We start from the raw sequence: 18897 nt of genomic DNA, 5'->3' as shown, positions 1-18897 counted from the left end.
TTTATACCCCAGATTGCTGGACACTAATTGTTGTCTGGACGAGCCCTTAAAGTTCTTTTAATGTAGCTTTTTGGATGTAATATTTTATTAAATGTTTTCCAGAACATCTGTGAAGCTGATGGGATTTTTTGTGTGTGCGCATGCAAGAATATTTCATCTGATCATCATTTTGATTTTTTGCAGTATAAAGTTGGGGATGACTGGGCAGATTGATTTAAATCAAAGTGATTGAAATCACAATTTTGATCATGATTTAAATCAAGCAGAAATGTTGATTTAAAACATTGCTTTTTATCATGTTTTGCATTCGTACTTTTTTTTATTTCCCCTAAAGAAAGTTGATTCTTATTGGTTCAGAGCCATTAAAACATGTTGATTTGCAACCAGATATACTCTTTACACTAAATTTAGTGCTGCTTCTTGCAAAACCTTTTGATTTTTTTCTAGTGTTTAAATATACATTTTGTTAAACTTGGTATCTGACAGAATTGTGATTAAAATGTAACCTCCCTGTGAGTTTAAAACAGTAAGCTTAAATTTTAAATATCAATTCTTGATTGAAACTTTTTACCAAGTATTAGCTTGAAAATCTTTGCGGCAGAGACAGAAACTTCTAAAACAGAGTTTGTAATGTAGTGCCACAACTACTGAAGCATAATTAAAAAGACCAGGTAATAGTCCTTTTAAATTTGTATTCCTGCTTCCTTTGTTTCATAGCTTGCTAGAAGACTAAAAGAAAACTTTCCTTTGCTGATTTTGTCTTTTTTCTAGAAGCACAGTAGTTGGCATCACTCAATTTTATTTATAGGCTTGTCCAGCATCCATGAAGTCATCAGTACTGCGCACAGGTCTTAGAATGAGCAGAATAAGATTAAGTTTGTGTTAGGTCCTAGCAAAGTGGTGGATTTAAAAAAATAACATACTGAATAATCAGTGCATATCTGTGGGCTAAATTCTTCCTTTAAATATGTTCAGAGATGCATGTTAGTGGGACTTGTACGTGTGCATGTTTGAGGACAGACATTGGCCCATTAGACCTAAAATGGTTGATATGCTTTTATTTAAAACAGAGATACAAGTGGAATTGCTTACCTCATGAATTTGCCTGAAACACCAGTGGTTCCGTGAGTATAAGAATGGTATTACTGTAATACCTCTTAACCATATCCTGTTTGACAATACAATACGCAGGGGAGAGATGATTTACATTACGATCTAGTTTACTTCCCCAGTGCTTCAGAGCAGAAACGTTTCCATGGTGAGGAAATTTTAATATTCCCTGTGTAAGGAGTTTGAGACAGGTCAAGGTTGCTTTTAAGGCCCCATGTGTCTGTCTGTTAATACAAATTACTATCCCTAATTACTACAACATTTTTGTTGACATGAGACTGTGAGACACTAATATTGATTTTATGAACTTTGCAGATATTTTCAAAGCCATATTCACGTCTAGCAATTTATCCCTGTTGCTTGCTGCTGAACTGTAAAATTCAGATAGTGGTAAGGCTTCACAAATATGTGAACTTTTCCAGTATATCGAGTAATGTCTTGAACCGCCTCTGAAAAATCCTGTCACCACCATCATTACACTGAGTCAAAATGTCAACAATATCTTGTAAACTAGACACTGCAGTCTGTGGTGCTGGCTAAGATAGTGTCAAGGGAACACACAGAAACAGCTGTTGAAGGATCAGGGTTCCAAAAGCGACAAGATTGAGTCACGTTTGCTTAGCAAAGTAGTAAAATGCAATATCAACATGAAGTATGCACACCTGCACAATATGTTAAATAAAACATAAAGAAACTCTTGAGCTGATAGGTACAAATATTTTCTTTCTTAACTGCCTTCTATAACAACTCTTTCTTTCAAAACTCTTGATGTAACTTGGAACCAAGGTGATGGGTATATTACAATAGCTGGAAACAGCATCACTCTGATGCCAAATTTGGGTGCAGAGTCAGAGGGAATAAGAGTATTTACCATGACTGAGAGAAAGTAGTTGGCAGTTCAAGTTGTGCACTATATAAAGGGATCTGTACCATTTTAAAATTTGCAGTTGTAGTCCATACGATTGGAATTTAACTTCATTCCATTTGTGAGCTAGTCTGTAAGCCCCCGACCCACTCCTCATTCAGGCCTCTCATGAATACCCACGTTCAATGTGATGCGCGCGCACACACACACACACTTTTTAAACTATGTTGTGCTGTCCACACCTTTGTCTGAGTAACTGTAATTTTTGTTGTAGTCCATCTCATCCTTCCCCCAATCCCATCCTATTGTTGTTGAGATATTCCGTTGTCAGAAATTAAACTCCAATGTGGTTTCTGCAGCTTGTTCTGTGTGTGGACCCCTGTGCCCCCACAAAGCCCATTGAAGTCAGGGGGTTCTGCATGGATGCAGGAAATCTGCCACACATGCAAGGAGTTGCAGGATTGGGTCCAATCTCAGCACAGAGATTGTGGGTCTTTATTGGTGCTGTGAAGTGCCTATCAGACTATTGGGTGCTGTGAAATTATCACTAATAATAAGTGCCAGAAAAACTAATGCAACAAAACCAAGCATGACTTTTTATTTAAAAAAAAAAAAGAAAAAGATTACTTAGCTGGGGTGTTTCACTGCATCTCTTCTGTCCTGAACAACAGTTAAAGCATTTGAGCTGTCTTGGGAGTGAGAATGTTAAGGCCATGTACAGTATAGAATACATCATTTTTCACAGAAGCACCATAATACTAGCACTCAGTGTTGGCATTACCACGCATTTGCCGCAGTCTCATCTCGGATAACAGCACCAAAATTTGGTTCAAAGTCTACATCTGTGAATATAAATATTTAAAATAATACCAAAACTTGAGACTTGAACCCCTTTTGGCACAGCACCTGAACAAACTCTGCCTTTATAGCGTAGCTCAGTGGTTCTCAACTGGGGCACCTGGTTTCTCCCAGCTGTGGGTGGGGCAGCTCCAGGTTTAATTTAAAAAAAAAAAAAAAAAGAGCGAAGATGGGACATGATTCAAAAAAGATTGAGAACCTCTCGAGTAAGTGATATGAATCCAGGGTTGTGGTAAAAGACTATGATGCTATTATTTGGTAGGTCTGTGTCATTTCTTGAGGGTGTGGGGGAGGGATGCTCCCTGAGTACTGTGGTAGTAATATATTGAGTGTTGCTATCACAGTTGAATCTGAGGAGTATATGAGACAGTATGTTAGTGTTGATTTCTAGTATAACAGTGCTGTTACTGTTATTTTAGTTGTTTTCTGTAGTATATGCTTGATATATCACAACACATATTTAAGTTGCATATTTGTCCTGCGCCGTTTATAGTATTGTGTTGTATACATTTAGGACAGTATGATGAAACCATCAGGCTTAGCCAAAGTCCGACTACTCTCTGGTACTCAGTGTTATTTTTAGTTCCTTTGTAGACACATTCTCCGTAAGCAAAATTAAAATGCAAGTTAAGATTCTTCAACTCCAGTTCCTCATTTTCTTTAATAAGAGTAAAGTATGTCTGATAGTAAAACTGACTCGTGTATCATCTAAAGAGTCGTCTTCGGATGCAGATTTTCAAAATTCTCAATAATGATTGGAAAAAGTAATGACTACTTTTATGGTGAGACTGGAACCCTACTTTAGAAGTCTGTGGGATGGTTGTGTGCGTCCAATGAGAAGCCAGCAGTTTCTCGGAACCATGGGGAACAAAAATAAACCTTTAGATTTTAAATTCATTTTGAGAAAACAAATCCTGTATCAATATCCAGTACTTTTGGTTCCTTCTGAATGATTCACATCAAAATCTCTGGAAGAAAGTGTGTGTTTTAATCTATCTTCACAGTACTCCCCATGCAGTGATGTGTATAAAACCAGTTCTGTGACATATTGCCCTTGGGGCAGAGTCCGGTAGAATATAGTATACACTTTTAGCAAGAACATAATTTTCTAGAAAGCTTAAAAAAAAGTGCAAAGGATATTGTTAACTTCTCTAGGTTTTTAGAGTAATTGCAGGAGCCTAATTGCCCCAGACGTCATAGTCTTTCTTTACTTCCCACCACAGTGCCTCCTGTGAGGCTCCAAAGTGTTTAGGCAAGTGACTGGTCCTGATACTGTCTTACACGTTAGAATTCACTATTGTCTACCCAAGGCCATCTGTGGTGTAGTCAAGTGATTGCAACCAGCATAAAACATAGTATATACAGGATATGTCACTCATATGAGGGGTATATAAGCACAATTTTCATGTAAGGAAGTGGAGTATTGTTTTCCAGAAATTGAATTCCAGGTAAATAGCTCACTATGTCTCTAGCTAGACCTTGTTTGTTTGCTGATCATTTCTTAGTCACACTGAATTCAATATTTGTGCTCCCAAATACAAGTAACTGCTATGTGGATTTGTGTTCGTTCTCATGAATTGTCTACAAACTATCAAAAATGTGCTACTTACACTGATGATCTTAAAACAGATGCAGAACTTATTTTTACCACTCTAAATATTTTTAGATGACCCTGGCCTAGCAAATAACTTTTCTGCAGGTTCACATATCAGATTTGTTTAGAATTCTACACCAAAAAACATGATTGTGGTTAGGGACTGCAAATATAACAACAAAATGTTGTGCATTCACATGGCAAATGAATTGCTTTTATATAGCTAAACACAGCTGGATCTTGGATGTTTACAAGTAAATTGTTTTTATAGTGCTTTTCCCTGCGCCTTCTAAATTGGCTTTCCTTTGTTTGTTCCATTACTGTTTATGTTTATTCAGAGCCCTACAGTCAGAAACCATAGAAGCCTTACTTTCAGGATTCTTAGGGAAAATGTCCAAGACTAGGGGTCTCTCAACCTGGAAGTCACAACCAGGTGGCAGAGGGTCATGACCACCCTGCTCTTCCCATATTGCTAAAAGGATGGGTTGTCCTGGAGTGGGAAGAAGGTCACAGTATGTAATAGGTGAGACCCATTGCCCAAGACACACTACAGGGTTGCAAAACCTTAGCTTGCCTTGTGCTTAAACAAGAGAGTCTATTGTGGTTGTGGTTCAGACACTCTTGTTTGTCCCACCTGAGTACCAAAGTGAATTAAGCTAAACTGGATAAATGCCACTTTAATTCTGAATAACATCATCCACACATGCGTCTGACGAAGTGAGTATTCACCCACGAAAGCTTATGCTCCAATATTTCTGTTAGTCTATAAGGTGCCACAGGACTCTTTGTCGCTTTTATCATCCACACTAGGATTTAATGTGGTTTAACTAATCCACTTCAAATTCAACCTTTTTCTTAATTTGGATTAATTCTCCAGGATGCTCCTGTGTAGACAAGCCCTTAGTTCCAGTGTCTTATGATTTTGTCCCATGTCTTAATATGGTTTGAACAGCACCTAGCACATAATGGGAGCTACCAGGATACAAATAATAATAGCATGTGAGTTTGAGTAAGTTGATTGTTATTATCACTCATTCACATCATTTTCTGATGATAATTCATTCATCTGTTTGAACCCACCTCAGTCATTTTACAGAATTCCAGTGCAAAGCAACTGTCTGATCTCCAAGAGCAGCATAAAACATGCACACCCAAGACATAAGGGTGGAGGGATAGCTCAGTGGTTTGAGCATTGGCCTGCTAAACCCAGGGTTGTGAGTTCAGTCCTTGACAGGTCCATTTAGGGATCTGGGGCAAAAATCTGTTTGGGGAAAGGTCCTGCTTTGAGCAGCAGGTTGGACTAGATGAGGTCCCTTCCAACCCTGATATTCTGTTATACTAATCAATTGGCACAATCTGGTATGATTAATACAGGGCCTTTCCCCTTCCAGTGCATGGAAATGGGCTTCATATTGGTATCCTGCTACACTAGCAGCAGAACAAAATCCATATTTATCTTTTGTTACTGTTTCATTTTCAATATATGCATTAAATCTCACTGCATTGCTCTCCAGAGTTCCAGGCTCATACTTTTTGAGAGAGGGCTTCCTGGTCACACTTCCACGAGGTTCTGAATAAGCTGTTGTCCAATTTCTCATGTAGTAGGTGTTTTATTGCTGACTCAACAAAAACTGTTGATTGTTTCAGTGATGACAAGGTGGTAGAAGAGCAGCCAGAGGAAGAGGAGGAAGTAACGGACGTGGAGGATGACGATGCTGATGATGATGACGATGATGGTGATGAGATTGAAGAAGAGGCAGAGGAACAGTACGAAGAGGCCACGGAAAGAACTACTAGCATTGCTACCACAACCACCACTACTACCGAATCGGTAGAAGAGGTTGTTAAAGGTAAATTAATGTTTGTTTAGATTGGGGTCTGCGGAATTGATCTTACTAGTGTGTATTTGCCCTTTACTGCTAAAAATGTTCCAAACAGCAAAATATCCTAAGTTGCTACATCATTATGCTTTGTCTTTATATGATTTGCAAGTTTTTTTCCTTTTATATCTAATCTTAGGATACATGGATAGTGATTGCCACATATTTTATTGAGATTATTTTCACAAACAGCATAGTAAACTACATGAGAAGAAACAGCGTTGTATGCTGGTAAAACAATTATTGTGAAAGAAAAGGGAATGTTGATATCAAGTGGAAAAGATGTGGTAGAAAGCACTATTAGGTAGGACATTGTCTTACATTAACATTTTCTGGTTAGCTATTTTATTTGGATTTTTTATGCCCAGCATTTCTCAATAATAAGCAAATAATTAAATTTAAAAAATCCTATAGTTGACCTAGTGTATGGGTTAAAGATTACAAATAATTATAAACAAAATTATAATGTATGTTGTCTATGGGGAAAAAACAAACAAATAACATAAATGGGGTAAAATAGATTTTAAAATATGCTCCATTTGTATACTCTTCTATATGGTGTCATTAAAGCAATTTAATTTTTTTTATAAATTTGAATATTAGCCTATCCATAGGCAATTTGACAATCCAAATCATGGTAGAATTTTTTTTTCTGTTCCTCTTCCCTTGTACAATTTATTCTTTAAAGGAGCTCTTCCTAGATTTCTATATGATTTGGAACTGTTCTGTATGGTGTAATATTTATATAATCCAGGTATTAGTTTTCTATATTGCTCATCTCCCTGGTAGCATTGTACTTACCAAATGTCTTTATGATGATCTTCTACCTCCTAAGAAATGAGACACAGGTAAAAGCCAGGACAAAACATAAAAGAAGCTAAGTTCGTATGAGTTAAAATGGAAGGAGTTGCAACTTAAAACATTCAGAGACAAAATGACCATGAAATGGTCGTAGTGGAACTAACACGGACATTTCAGTCCTGGTTCCCTTAGTCTTTTCCTGCTGCTATTGGAATTGAGGGACCCAGACCCTTGCAAATTAAAAGTGTACGCAAACCCACACTGACCTTCCTATCCCTTCCCTGTGGCAGGGTTGTTCTGCCCTGTTGGCTGATGTTTGTTGTTTGGTGGTAGGGAGGACAGCACAGGATCAATCTTAGCTCTGATTTTCATTCCATGATGAAATATGCATATAATTGAATGGTATTACCCTATATACTCATTCATTAGCCTGTTCATTTATAAGCCGACCCCCCAAGATGGTTAGGTAAAAATAGCAAAAACGATATGACCCTTTCATAAGCCGACCTTATATTTATGGCGTTGGCAAACTTTGGCACCTGGCCCGTCAGGGTAAGCCATGGGCGGGTCGGGACATTCTGTTTACTTGGAGCATCTGCAGGCATGGAGCCCCTCAGCTCCCTGTGGCCACGGTTCACCATTCCCAGCCAATGGGTGCTGCGGGAAGTGGCGCCACTTCCCGCAGCTCCCATTGGCTGGGAACGGCAAACTGCGGCCACAGGGAGCTGAGGGGCTCCAAGTAAAGAAAACAACAGTGTATTAGATATTCAATTCAATGATTCCATAGGGTTTAAAATCATCAAATTTTGGTGTAGACCTGTTTATAAGCCGACCCCTGCTCTTTGATGCATAATTTTTTTACCAAAAATATTTGGTTTATGAATGAATATATACAGTAAGTAGCTAATCTGGAAAGGATACGGTTCCTTTATTAACATTTTCTGTCCTTCCTTATTTTTTCTCCCTGTTTCAGGTGAGTGCTATGATCAAATGAATTGATGTTTGAGTAAAATTGATTTGCCAGGGCTTCCTTCTTAGGCAGAAAAAGCTCTTATTTATCCGAACTCTGTCTCTTGAGTCTTTGATTCAGTCACTGGAGAACCAGTGTTAGACGAAAGTAAAAATCCCAGTTTAAATCTTTAAACTGCTTACCTGTATTTCCATATGTGAGCTCTTATTGCCCAGGGATGAAACACCCTGTCCTCACTGGTAAATGAATATTAAAAAAGATACACTTCACTTCAATGGGATTTGGGATGAGTGGAAATGAGAACAAATTAGGTACAGCATGTCTTTTACCGAAGCTGAAATTTCAAAGAGGTTAAGATGTTCAGTCTTCAGGCAACTAGGATGTTTAGTGTGAAAATAAACTACAAAAAAGGTGAAGCAACACATTGAATTTATATAAAAATAGACTGTAACATATAAACATTGTCATTTAGTGGTGCTGGTTTTAAGAGCCTAAAGAGAATCATCTTTAGTTTTTGCATGTAAAATTGGTAAAATGCATGAAGTGTCATGGAGGCAAGAGTTTGACTGCAGACAAGTCTAGTATAATCAGGCTCGATGCCAGATTCCCTGTGCAGCTCTCCTGAGGCACTTCAGCCCATCTGACCTTCAGCATCTTCATCTCTCTTTAAGTATGAGACCTCTCTTGATACTTGTACCAAATTATTTGCATGTACATGGCTGTCCCTGGTTATTTCGTTGAGATGACTAAACTTTCATTGTCAAATTTTGCCACAACTGCTTCTGCAGCTCTGATGACAGGGTTGTCTTCCTGGGACAACAGACCAATAACTGGTGGTCTGCAGTATACATTCATCTCCTTGTTTCCACTGGTAAAATGCATTGAAAGAAGCTAAAAATACATGAGGAAATTAATCAGTTACAGGAAGATGTTGATGGTTGACACAGCGATGTTATTCTGTCGCACATGGGAGGAGAGTTGATCTTCATGATTGCAAATAGGAAGGGGGGAGGGTCTATGAGACTTTCTCTATTAAGATGTGGTCCATGCTAAGGAAGATGTTTGAGAACCCTTGTAGATAGGGCTTCTTTGCCATGGGTGGCTGACTAGATTTAACCCATTTGGGTTACAAGTAAAACTAAGTTCACTTTTCCAAAGGGTTAGGGCAATGAAGTTTATTCAGTGTATTTACTCCCGGGGGAAATCTGCGCCAAAGAATTCTATGCCAAAATAGGGTTGGTAATTTATTTCAAAATACCTGTCAGTAAGTATGTCTGTAACAATACAGGGCACGCTGGAAAGCAGCTTCTGCCCCCTCTCTATACACGGCTGGCTGCTCTGGCTCTGAGCTGGCTTCCCTCTCTTCTGGTGCCATAGCAGCCCTGATGGGTGAAAGGTGTAATTGCAGCACCTCCCTGGCAATGTATTATTCTGCGGGGTTAGGGTGTGGGGGATCTGCAGGGGACATGAATTCTGCATGTATTCCAGGGTTCAGAATTCCCCCAGGAGTAAATACTCTCCCTGCTGATTGCACATCCAATTTCTTCCTTATACTTTCTGGAGACATAATTGTTTTTAGATCTATCATTAAAGAATGTGGGAAGAAGTTCTTCATGTTTTATAGGAGTTATCTTTCCCATGTCAAATCAGTGGAGGCTTGTTTTCTTCTCAGACCATAAATTAAACTCTTCTGATAACGGGTGACGAAAAGCCCAACCAAGTAAATGGACTGACTCCCATTAACGCCAATGGGCATTGGATCAAACCCTAAATAAATAAAGCATGTACAGAAACTGAAACGATATCATGAAGACATTCATGCTGTCTGCTGTAGTTTCAACATGTTATGCTGTTTCTTATTCCTAAGCATGTTTTAACTAGTAGTGACCAAAATACCCATAGCAAAACAGCTCACAAATATATTTCCAACCATCAGGAGAAAAACAATTTTAGTCTTGTCTGGAAAATGCCAGATAGCATGAAAGTTCTCTTGAGCCAGTAGCTGACACAATAAAGGCACGTCAGTTACCTAGCCAGCAGTACACAAGGGAGTGATGTGGCCAGCATCATGTCTGCAGGCCTATGACTGCCCTAACACAATGGATCAGGTACCCATTTTGCATCTGGGTGAACTGGAAGTGGCTTTTCAGGGAGAGATTGAGTAAGAATCAAACCCATGGCTATCAGGATTGTCATCGGGTGCCTAAACCACTCAGCCACTGCACCTTGACAGATGGCAACCTGTTATTTCATGTCCTGTGGCAAACATGTTTTTTAGCGGGTTTTTCTTTATTAAAGAGACTATAGAAAGGATGGCTTTGGTGAATTCCTTTCCATTATCCTAGCACAATACTTAGTGATATGCACATGCTTTTGTCTGACAAGGGCATGTATGCTATAGGTTTTCAGATAGATTGAACACCGGAATCAGGAGTCCAGGATTCTGTATATATCTGTGCCACTAACTGGTTATCAATTTGTAAGTCTGGCTGAGGAAGTTGTGTACCTTGACTGGTGGGCTTGAGGTCACAGGCTCTAGGGAACCCAGAAGCCAGCCCTTTTCAGTTCTATATTTCCCACCCCCATATGCTGGGAGATGTTATCCCTGAATTTGTATTCTTAAAGCTGAGTGACTGATTTCTGCAGAGTGCAAGAATGCAGGCTCTTCACCCAACCTACATACCAAACCGGGGAAGTCACTTTGAAGACCAGTCATAACTAGCAGATCAGCTCTGGTTCCGCTGACATCACGGCCTTAATACACTATAAATTGTTTCAGAACCAGAAAATGACACTGACATATCGAGGTCCCGGGGAGTTTTTGCTAGGATTGACTGAATCATGGAGAAACTCTGTTCTCCCATGATGTGTAATTGTTTGTGATTCCATTTCTGTTCTCCTTCAGCATGGCCGTTGATAAGCAACATGGTTCCTTTCTTCCCTTACATCAAAGAAAAAGCAATTAGATCTTGTTTTGAGTTTAATGCTTCCTGTCAACATATCGGTCAATTAGAGCCTTTTTAAAGGCAAGCAGCAGGGCCAATACAGCAACCTGTTGAACATTTGGCAGCTTGCACACACACCATTCAGCAGATGTGGGGAATTCAGCAAAGGCTTGACCACCTGGTTTTCGTAGCGTTGCCAGTTAGTAATGATTTTACCATACCTTAATTCAAACAGATTTGTTTAAATATTTAGGAAAGAATTGAAGTGGTGGTGCTTGATGTGGCATTTTGAATGTGTTTGTAACCTGCCGTTGCACATGGGAATCTGAGCCAGCTTTCCAGCAAAAGAGAAGTGACATACATTAGGTATGGCAGCTGTTAGCCTTATTTCTTTACCGTATCTTGTTTGCTATTCCCTTATACATTTCATAGATTCTTCCAATCCATTCAGTGACAGTTGCTACCTATTACAAGGCAAGTTATTTAGCTTGTTATAGGGAAGTGCTGGTCCTGTCTATTGCAGGCTTTGATATAGTATTGGAGTATTAATGCCTTGTTCAAAATCAGTTCTGCTTTAGCCCACACTGACTTAATTGCTTTTCCTTCTTTTCTTCTGTGAAATGTTATTACCTTGGTTTAAGCATCAGAACGTTTTATGTTTTTCTTCTCCTAACTTAGGGTGAACTTGATTGGTCGCCTGCTTGGGTAAAAGAATTTGAAAAGAGATAATAGACGCTCATATTGCATTTTAAGAAAATACCTAGACATTTGTACAATAGTGTCCAATGTTATAACTATCTTTCTGTCAATTGACAAAAAGCATCTGTGATTTTCCTTACTCTTACGAATGTTAATACGCTCAGTCTAGCCTTGGTTATAGAGAACCATGTATTGGTACATTTTGATTAGTACAACTATGAATTTAATTGTTTTGATTCAAAATTCACTTGTCCCTCCATAAAAGGACATCTTTAAGTTGTCTTACATCAAATGAAATCTTTTTCACTATTAGCCAGGACTGCTGAATCATAAAAGAACATGTTTTTTAATTAAAATTCTGGGCCAAGGACAAACATATTGGAATACTTTATAGCGTAGTTCTGCTGTTTTACATAAGGATGAAAATTTCATTATGATCTGTGCTATACTTATTGAATTCTGTCCTCTGCTAATCTGATTCTCCAACAGAAAATATCATTTTAATGTACTGAAACTGTAACAATCTAAAGCTTTGGTTTTATTTACTAATCTGTTTAATATTATCCTACATTATCATCATCTGTGGGGATAAGTCTTTTGGATGAGTGAAATGCATTTCTGTGCTAACCTTCTCAGTCAATGTGTCTGCTATGTTAATAAAATCATAGTGTTACGGGAAAGCTGCCTCTCTTCTAAAACATACATAGAATGTGGAATTTTGTTGATCTAGTCTTACGTTCAAGCTTTCCTTTCTTTTGCCATTTGACATCTTGGTTCTGAATGAAGTTCTCTTCACATAAATAAAATGAAAATATGTTTTATTCATTTCTTATACACTGGAATTAGAAGGCTTTGTATTTTAGGCACAGTATACAACTATATTTTATTTATGCCCCAATTATTCCCTGCGAGTAGGCTCCACGTCAACATTAGAGAGAGAGATTAAATCTTAACTGGCAATTGCAATTTTAAGGTATTTAACTCTTTTAAAGAATTATTCTTTGGCATTGCATTTACAACTAATCGTTCAGCCTTTTAAAAAAAAAATCTCTCTAGAAAATATCAGTGCTGTTGCATAGCTAATACATAGGCTTTATTCCCAGAGCTGGTGCCAGCTCCACAGCTGCCTTCTGCCGAATTCCAAAAACCTCTTAGGTAATTAGTTTTTGTCTGTGAACGTTCAAATTAAAATTTGGCTGCTGGTTTCAGGCATATATTCAAAATGAACAATTTCTTCTTTAAATATTCCCTTGGGAATAATCCACATAGTAGAACAGTCGATTTTTGACTAAGGAAAGTGTAAGTACAAACAAAATCAACAAAGGAGTAAATTTTATTGAAAACATAGTTCTGTATCTCTGAAGTAGTTACATACTGGAAAGTAATGCTCCTGATGTATATGTTGGTACATCCATGATAGAGGTGTACAAATAATCCAAATTAAGGGAATGGCCAAAGTACTGATTGGAATCCTAAATTGTAGTGCCTAATGATGTTGAGCAGACACTTTGATGATACATTTGCTAGGGCGATTTGATTCTTTTGCCCATTTTGTTACATTAATCATCTACATTGCAGTTTTATAGTGGAATATAGATTATAAAATTTATTTTACACCTTATAAAAATACAAAAAATTACAGCCTCAGTTCATCAAACACATGCTTAAGCAAATCCCTACTCACCAGAGTGCTTAAGCATGCATTTAATTTTAAGCCCATGCTAAAGTGCTTTGCTGAATCTGGGTCTACATGAATACAACATAAAGGTTGCACAGATAGCCACTGAAATACAAGCAGTTTAAATATTATGAGTCTATCTGCAATAACTTGTCTTTATCAAACACTGTGGCATATTTTATTGTATGCATTTTCCATTTTATGACATAAATAGTAATATGAAGCTGAACATTCAGAGGATAGTCTTGGAGATAAAGCATAGTATTGGGAGTCAGGAGATTTGGGTTTTATTCCCTTTCTCTGTCAAATACTTTCTGGGTGCAAGTCACCTAACTTCACTATGAAACTGTGACTTGGCTGCATCATAGGGCTATTCTTAGGGTGAATTTTACATATCTCTAAAGAAGAGCGTTGGGATTCTCAGATGGAAGGTGCTGTAGAAGGTCAAAGTGTTGATGTCATAGGAAAAATATTGGAAAATGCTGGATAGTTACAATAGAGCAAAGTTATGGAACCTTGACTTTACTTTTCCTGATTGTTAATTAATTTAATTGTATGGATCTTTGAGATTTCCAAAGGCACTAAGTGGAGTTAGAAATTTCGCTCCCCTGGAAGCCTGTTGGTTATCTAATTCCCATTTTTGTCTTTGAAAATATCCACTGTATTTCTTTAGATTTCATTCCCTAGATTTTTTTAAAGAGTGAAACAGGCTACACCCACATTTCAGTGTGCTCAGATCCTGTTAAGTCATCTTTAAAACGTTTAAGGTGGAATAGGCCCTTAAGGTGAACTGGTCAGAAAAGTGAATGTTTTCCTATGAGAAATTTCATTTGAAATTTTTCAGTTGAAAAATTTTGGTTTTCCCACAAAGTTTCAAACCATTTTGAAAAAAGAAAACCAGAAACATTTGTTTCAAATTAACATATTGAAATGAAGCCAAAATGTAAATTTTATTTCAACTTAAAAATGTAACTTAAAATTTCTGTAAAGTGAGCAAAATCATACTTATTTCTTTTGTAATAAAGCTAGGTATTACTATTAACTGTTAAGTGCTAGGTATTATTTTGTGTCAGTTTTTCAGTTTCAAAAAACAAAAATGAAACAACATTTTAATTAAAAAGGTCAAAACAAAAATTGTCATTTCCCATGGGGAAATTGTAATTTTGAAAGATTTTTCATAGGAAAATATAATATGAACATTTTTTCATATGAAAAACGTACAGAGAATTTTAAAGTATGAAAACTTTTCCCACAAAAGTTGCAACTAGCTCTATTACTGACACATTGATCAATGAGCACTTATTAAATAGCTTGGTATAAGCAGCTGTAAATCCAAAAGTCCAAATGTTTGAAAAGTGTATGCTTCTAAATTTGATCACTCAAAATGTTTTACTGTGCCAGTTCAGTAGCTGCTTTTCAATCAATAACTTCATTATCTAGTCATTTAAAAAACTGTTATGGAGATATCAGTGAGAGAGAGATTTACCGAGTATATTAAAAGTTCAGCTGTTTTTTAGTTACTTGTGTAGAAAAAGTATGGCAATTTTGTCAAATAGGAAACATAAATCATTTCCTGCCCATTAGAAGTAAAAAATTTGAGTTTTAAACATTTAGCACAAATTTTCTGGAGGGGTTAGCAACAAGAAACCCTCATTTCTGGGCAACAACAACACATTGGAAATTTTGAGTACCAAAGGTGGATTGTTTGAGAAAGTGTGAGCATGTGAAAACAGCAGGTTAGAACTTGAACTGTTCAGAAATCTTAGCTATAACAAGCACTACACAAAAACTCTCTCTTTAATTAGCCTTGCTTTCTTGCAGCCAAAGGCAAAGAATTGCTTCAGTTCTTAATCAGTTCTCAGAAACAAGATTAAAAGATGAAAGTTAGCATTTTGCCACAGTGTAATTTAATTTTTCTAGTTATCACAGATAATTTGTTCCCAGTGTGGCCTAACTAGTGAGCCTTCCTTTGTATTTTGGGGGGGTGGGAATTGAATGCAAAGAATATTTTTAATTCTAAATGACATGATTGTGCAATATGTCTTCTCTGCTGCTAACTGAGAGTGTACCATTATGCTCAGATGATGGGATAAATCTTCACTAGCTCTCTGCACCCATTCAAGAGACTTAGGTTCTAAGGCACCACCTTACTGTCTTACAAGGATTATGTGTACCATGGGTTTCAGCAAGGGAGGGAAGGCTACTCTTCTTCCATCCCAGTACAGATGACAAGGATAAGCAGAGGGGAGACCAAGAGGGATATTGACTCTAAATTACAGTCTGCTGCCTTGATCATGGCCAGTCATAAAGTGACAATCTAGCCCCATATTTGTATTCTGCATTGTTATTAATCTCTAGGTGTTCAATTCTCCTCTCATCCCCACACAGCAGATCTATGTTCTGATATTCCAGTCTCCTGGCAATGGAACACCATCCATGCATGGTGTCAAGACCTACGATGTAGATCTGAGAGGGGGATTTTGCTCTATGGTAGCACCAACTTCGCCATGGGGAGGGGAAAGGAAGGCATGGCTTCTAGCCCTGCATTAAGTTCAAGTAGGGAGTCTGATTTAATTTCATGATTAAGTAGTCACTCTTTAAAGGGCTGTATTTTCCATTTTCATGCAAACCGATTCTACTGCAAGGCTCCTAAAGATTAACTCTTAAACTCAATGGTACTTTTTTTTAGTGCCAGTCAAATGAATGCTTACTATGTATAAATATCTGTAGCGCCCCAAGATTTGATTCCTGATTATCATTGCCATTATTTCACTGATGGGTTATCATCTTCTTTTTTTCCACATTCTGTAGGTAGCAAAAATAGGATACTAAAAGTCATTGTTTTTCTTGTTCCTGTGTGTGAGACATTTAGGGATTGTCTCCACTTTCCAGGGGATCAACCTGCCTTAGAGAGCAAGGGCAGATCTACACTGTTGGGCTAAGTTGACCTAAGTTATACAACTCCAGCTCCATGGATAACATAGCTGGAATCGACGTACCTTAGGTCGACTTACTGCGGTACCTACACTGTGCTGGTTCGATGGGAGAGCAATCGGCAGTCGATTTGGCAGGTCTTCATTAGATCCGCTAAATTGACCCAGTGGATCGATCGCCGCGGTAAGTGGAGACAAGCCCAGAGATTAAAAAGGAAATACTAAAGTGAGTCTATGGAACTTTCACATACTGATAAGAGTGTGTGAAATATAAAATGATAAAATAACTTACCCTTCATAACAAAATTTAGATGTATCAAGGGAATCCTAGAAGGCATTTACTTCTTTATCTGTTGAGGTTGACCGACAGTTGCATTTACTGAATTAGTTTTTAAAAGAACAACAAATTGCTGAGGCCCTGTGTTCTTGAAATTTGGTATTCTTTCAGTAAACCTGTTCGTGATTATACCTGTTTCTTTAACGTCAATCACTCTACCAGTGATTAATTTTTTAAATTAAATTTGTGGGGTTCCTCCATGTATTGAAAGCCAGGCAAAGTTACTTTGTGTGTTGACTATAACTATGTTACATAAAAATCAAGCAAGAGTAACTGGTATGGAAAACCCTGTGTACTATTAATGACACCTGTCCGGGATTTTAAAAGTAAGAAGCTAACTCTCCTCTACCATAACTTATTTCATTCATTTCTACAAACTAAACTGTGTAAGTGCCTAATACACTGTTGATGTGTATATGTAAAGCTTTGTGTTGGATCAATCATAAATGTTTTACAGTAAATAATTATTGATGTAAATGTACACATGTTGATTACTGACAGTAATTTGATATAAAATGCATGCTGCAGAAAAGAGATGGGAAGGGTTATATGCTAAACAGAGATGAACCAAACAGCCTAGCAGGAAAGAGGCTGTGAAGCAGCCAATGAGACTCCCCAAATCTGGGCTAATGCCAGTGAGAGCCTCTTAGGGGTGATGAGCGTGTGGAGATTTCCAGTGCTACATACACTAGCAAGTGTTGAGGTGACCAAGAGGGAGACCCCATTTCAGTAGTAAGGAGTCAACCTTCCACAAAATTAAGACTTGTGAAGTAATGTCAGAAATAGTTGTAGATAAGTTACCAGTTATCTGCCATTATTTTGAACCCATGTCTGATGGAAGCATAGAGGGGGAAGTACTGGTGTTTCATGTTCTACAATTTTGCAAATGATATACAGCATGCTGAATGTGAACGCTGTTTTTCCTGTTTGGAACATTATTGGTAAAGGGTTATATATGTACCCAGGTAATGGGCTGAATTCCAATTTAAGGACAGAGTTCCTGCATTCACTTTTTATTCTTTGATCTTAATTTGTACAACTCAGTTCCCCACAGATTTCCCGTTGAGTTTCAATGCAAATGCAGTGACTGGTCTAGCTCCCACTGAAAACTGAGAAACACAAATCATGATATATGTTCAACACAGATTTCGTACTGTCATCTGATATGTTAAGTAAGGAGGAAAATCAGCCCTCTTCACAAAGCCGGCGCACCATTTAAATCTTATTTTGAGAGCTTTAGTGGATTTAAGTGGTATATAAGCCTTGCGCTGAGCCTCTAAACGTGAGGGAGTTTCAACCAAAATGATTGTGTATGTGTATGGAAGGAATTTTACTCCCTGTATCATTTATATAGATCCTCTTTTCAAGCCAAGAAATCTCAGTATTTTAGATGTATTTTTTAATAGTTTGATGTGTAGATGTTTCCTGCCATCAAGAGTTTTTCCTAAGACAATTATTCAAACTTCCTCATGGGCCAAACTCTAATTAAGGGCTTGTCCACACACAAAGGTTGTACTGCTTTAACTGTACCAGTATAGTTATAGTGATACAACATCCCTCATGTGGATACCGATAAGAGATGGGGAACCATAAGACAACTTTATCCAGTATAACTATGTCCACACTAGGGGCTATACCAGTATAACTCTTTCAGTAAATAATCACGCCACTACCCAAAATAGATATACAAGTACAAAAATTGTGTGTAGAGCAGGAGGGATTTAGTTGTGTTAATCCAGATGAGAATACATTGTTTTAGACACTATTTATAGATAGAGAGTTAACGTATAGTAATTGAATTGCTTTGTGAAAGAGAAAGATGCTTCCTTGATACATCCATTTTGTAGCTAATGTGCAAGAGTTAGAACATGTAAGTAAACTTGTGTAGATGAAAAGTAAGACAATACCATTTTCATGCTAAATGTAGTTCCTCCACATCTCCTATAATTAGAGGTGTGCTCTGAACAAGCTGAGACTGGTCCTTGCCGAGCAATGATCTCCCGCTGGTACTATGATGTGACTGAACGAAAGTGTGCACCATTCTTTTACGGCGGATGTGGTGGGAACCGAAACAACTTTGACTCTGAGGAATACTGCATGGCAGTCTGTGGCAGCGTCAGTAAGTGGACCTCTCAAGCCTGTAGCAGTCTTTCTCTCTCTTGCCACTGACTCTGCTGTTTGTAACAAATTTGTTTTCTGATCCTTGGGATGGGCCTGTGCTACAACT

The 18897-nt window shown here is 37.8% G+C and overlaps 1 protein-coding gene across 7 annotated transcripts in view; it reads left to right on the top strand.

The window, feature by feature from the left end:
* The window catches only part of LOC123361996 (amyloid beta precursor protein), a 322259-nt gene that overhangs the window by 173170 nt on the left and 130192 nt on the right, over positions 1–18897 (top strand). For 5 of the 7 annotated variants that reach the window (XM_045002225.1, XM_045002222.1, XM_045002226.1 and 2 more), the window contains exons 6-7: positions 6075–6277; positions 18622–18789. In XM_045002225.1, the coding sequence (XP_044858160.1) occupies positions 6075–6277; positions 18622–18789 (371 nt within the window). The remainder of the gene's footprint in view (positions 1–6074; positions 6278–18621; positions 18790–18897) is intronic. The other 2 variants (XM_045002229.1, XM_045002228.1) reach the window with 1 other exon arrangement.

This window comes from Mauremys mutica, chromosome 1 (genome assembly GCF_020497125.1).
Source record: "Mauremys mutica isolate MM-2020 ecotype Southern chromosome 1, ASM2049712v1, whole genome shotgun sequence".
NCBI classification, from domain to species: Eukaryota; Metazoa; Chordata; order Testudines; family Geoemydidae; genus Mauremys; species Mauremys mutica.
Note: the sequence above shows the minus strand (reverse complement) of the source record. Positions and strands in the feature narration are given on the sequence as shown.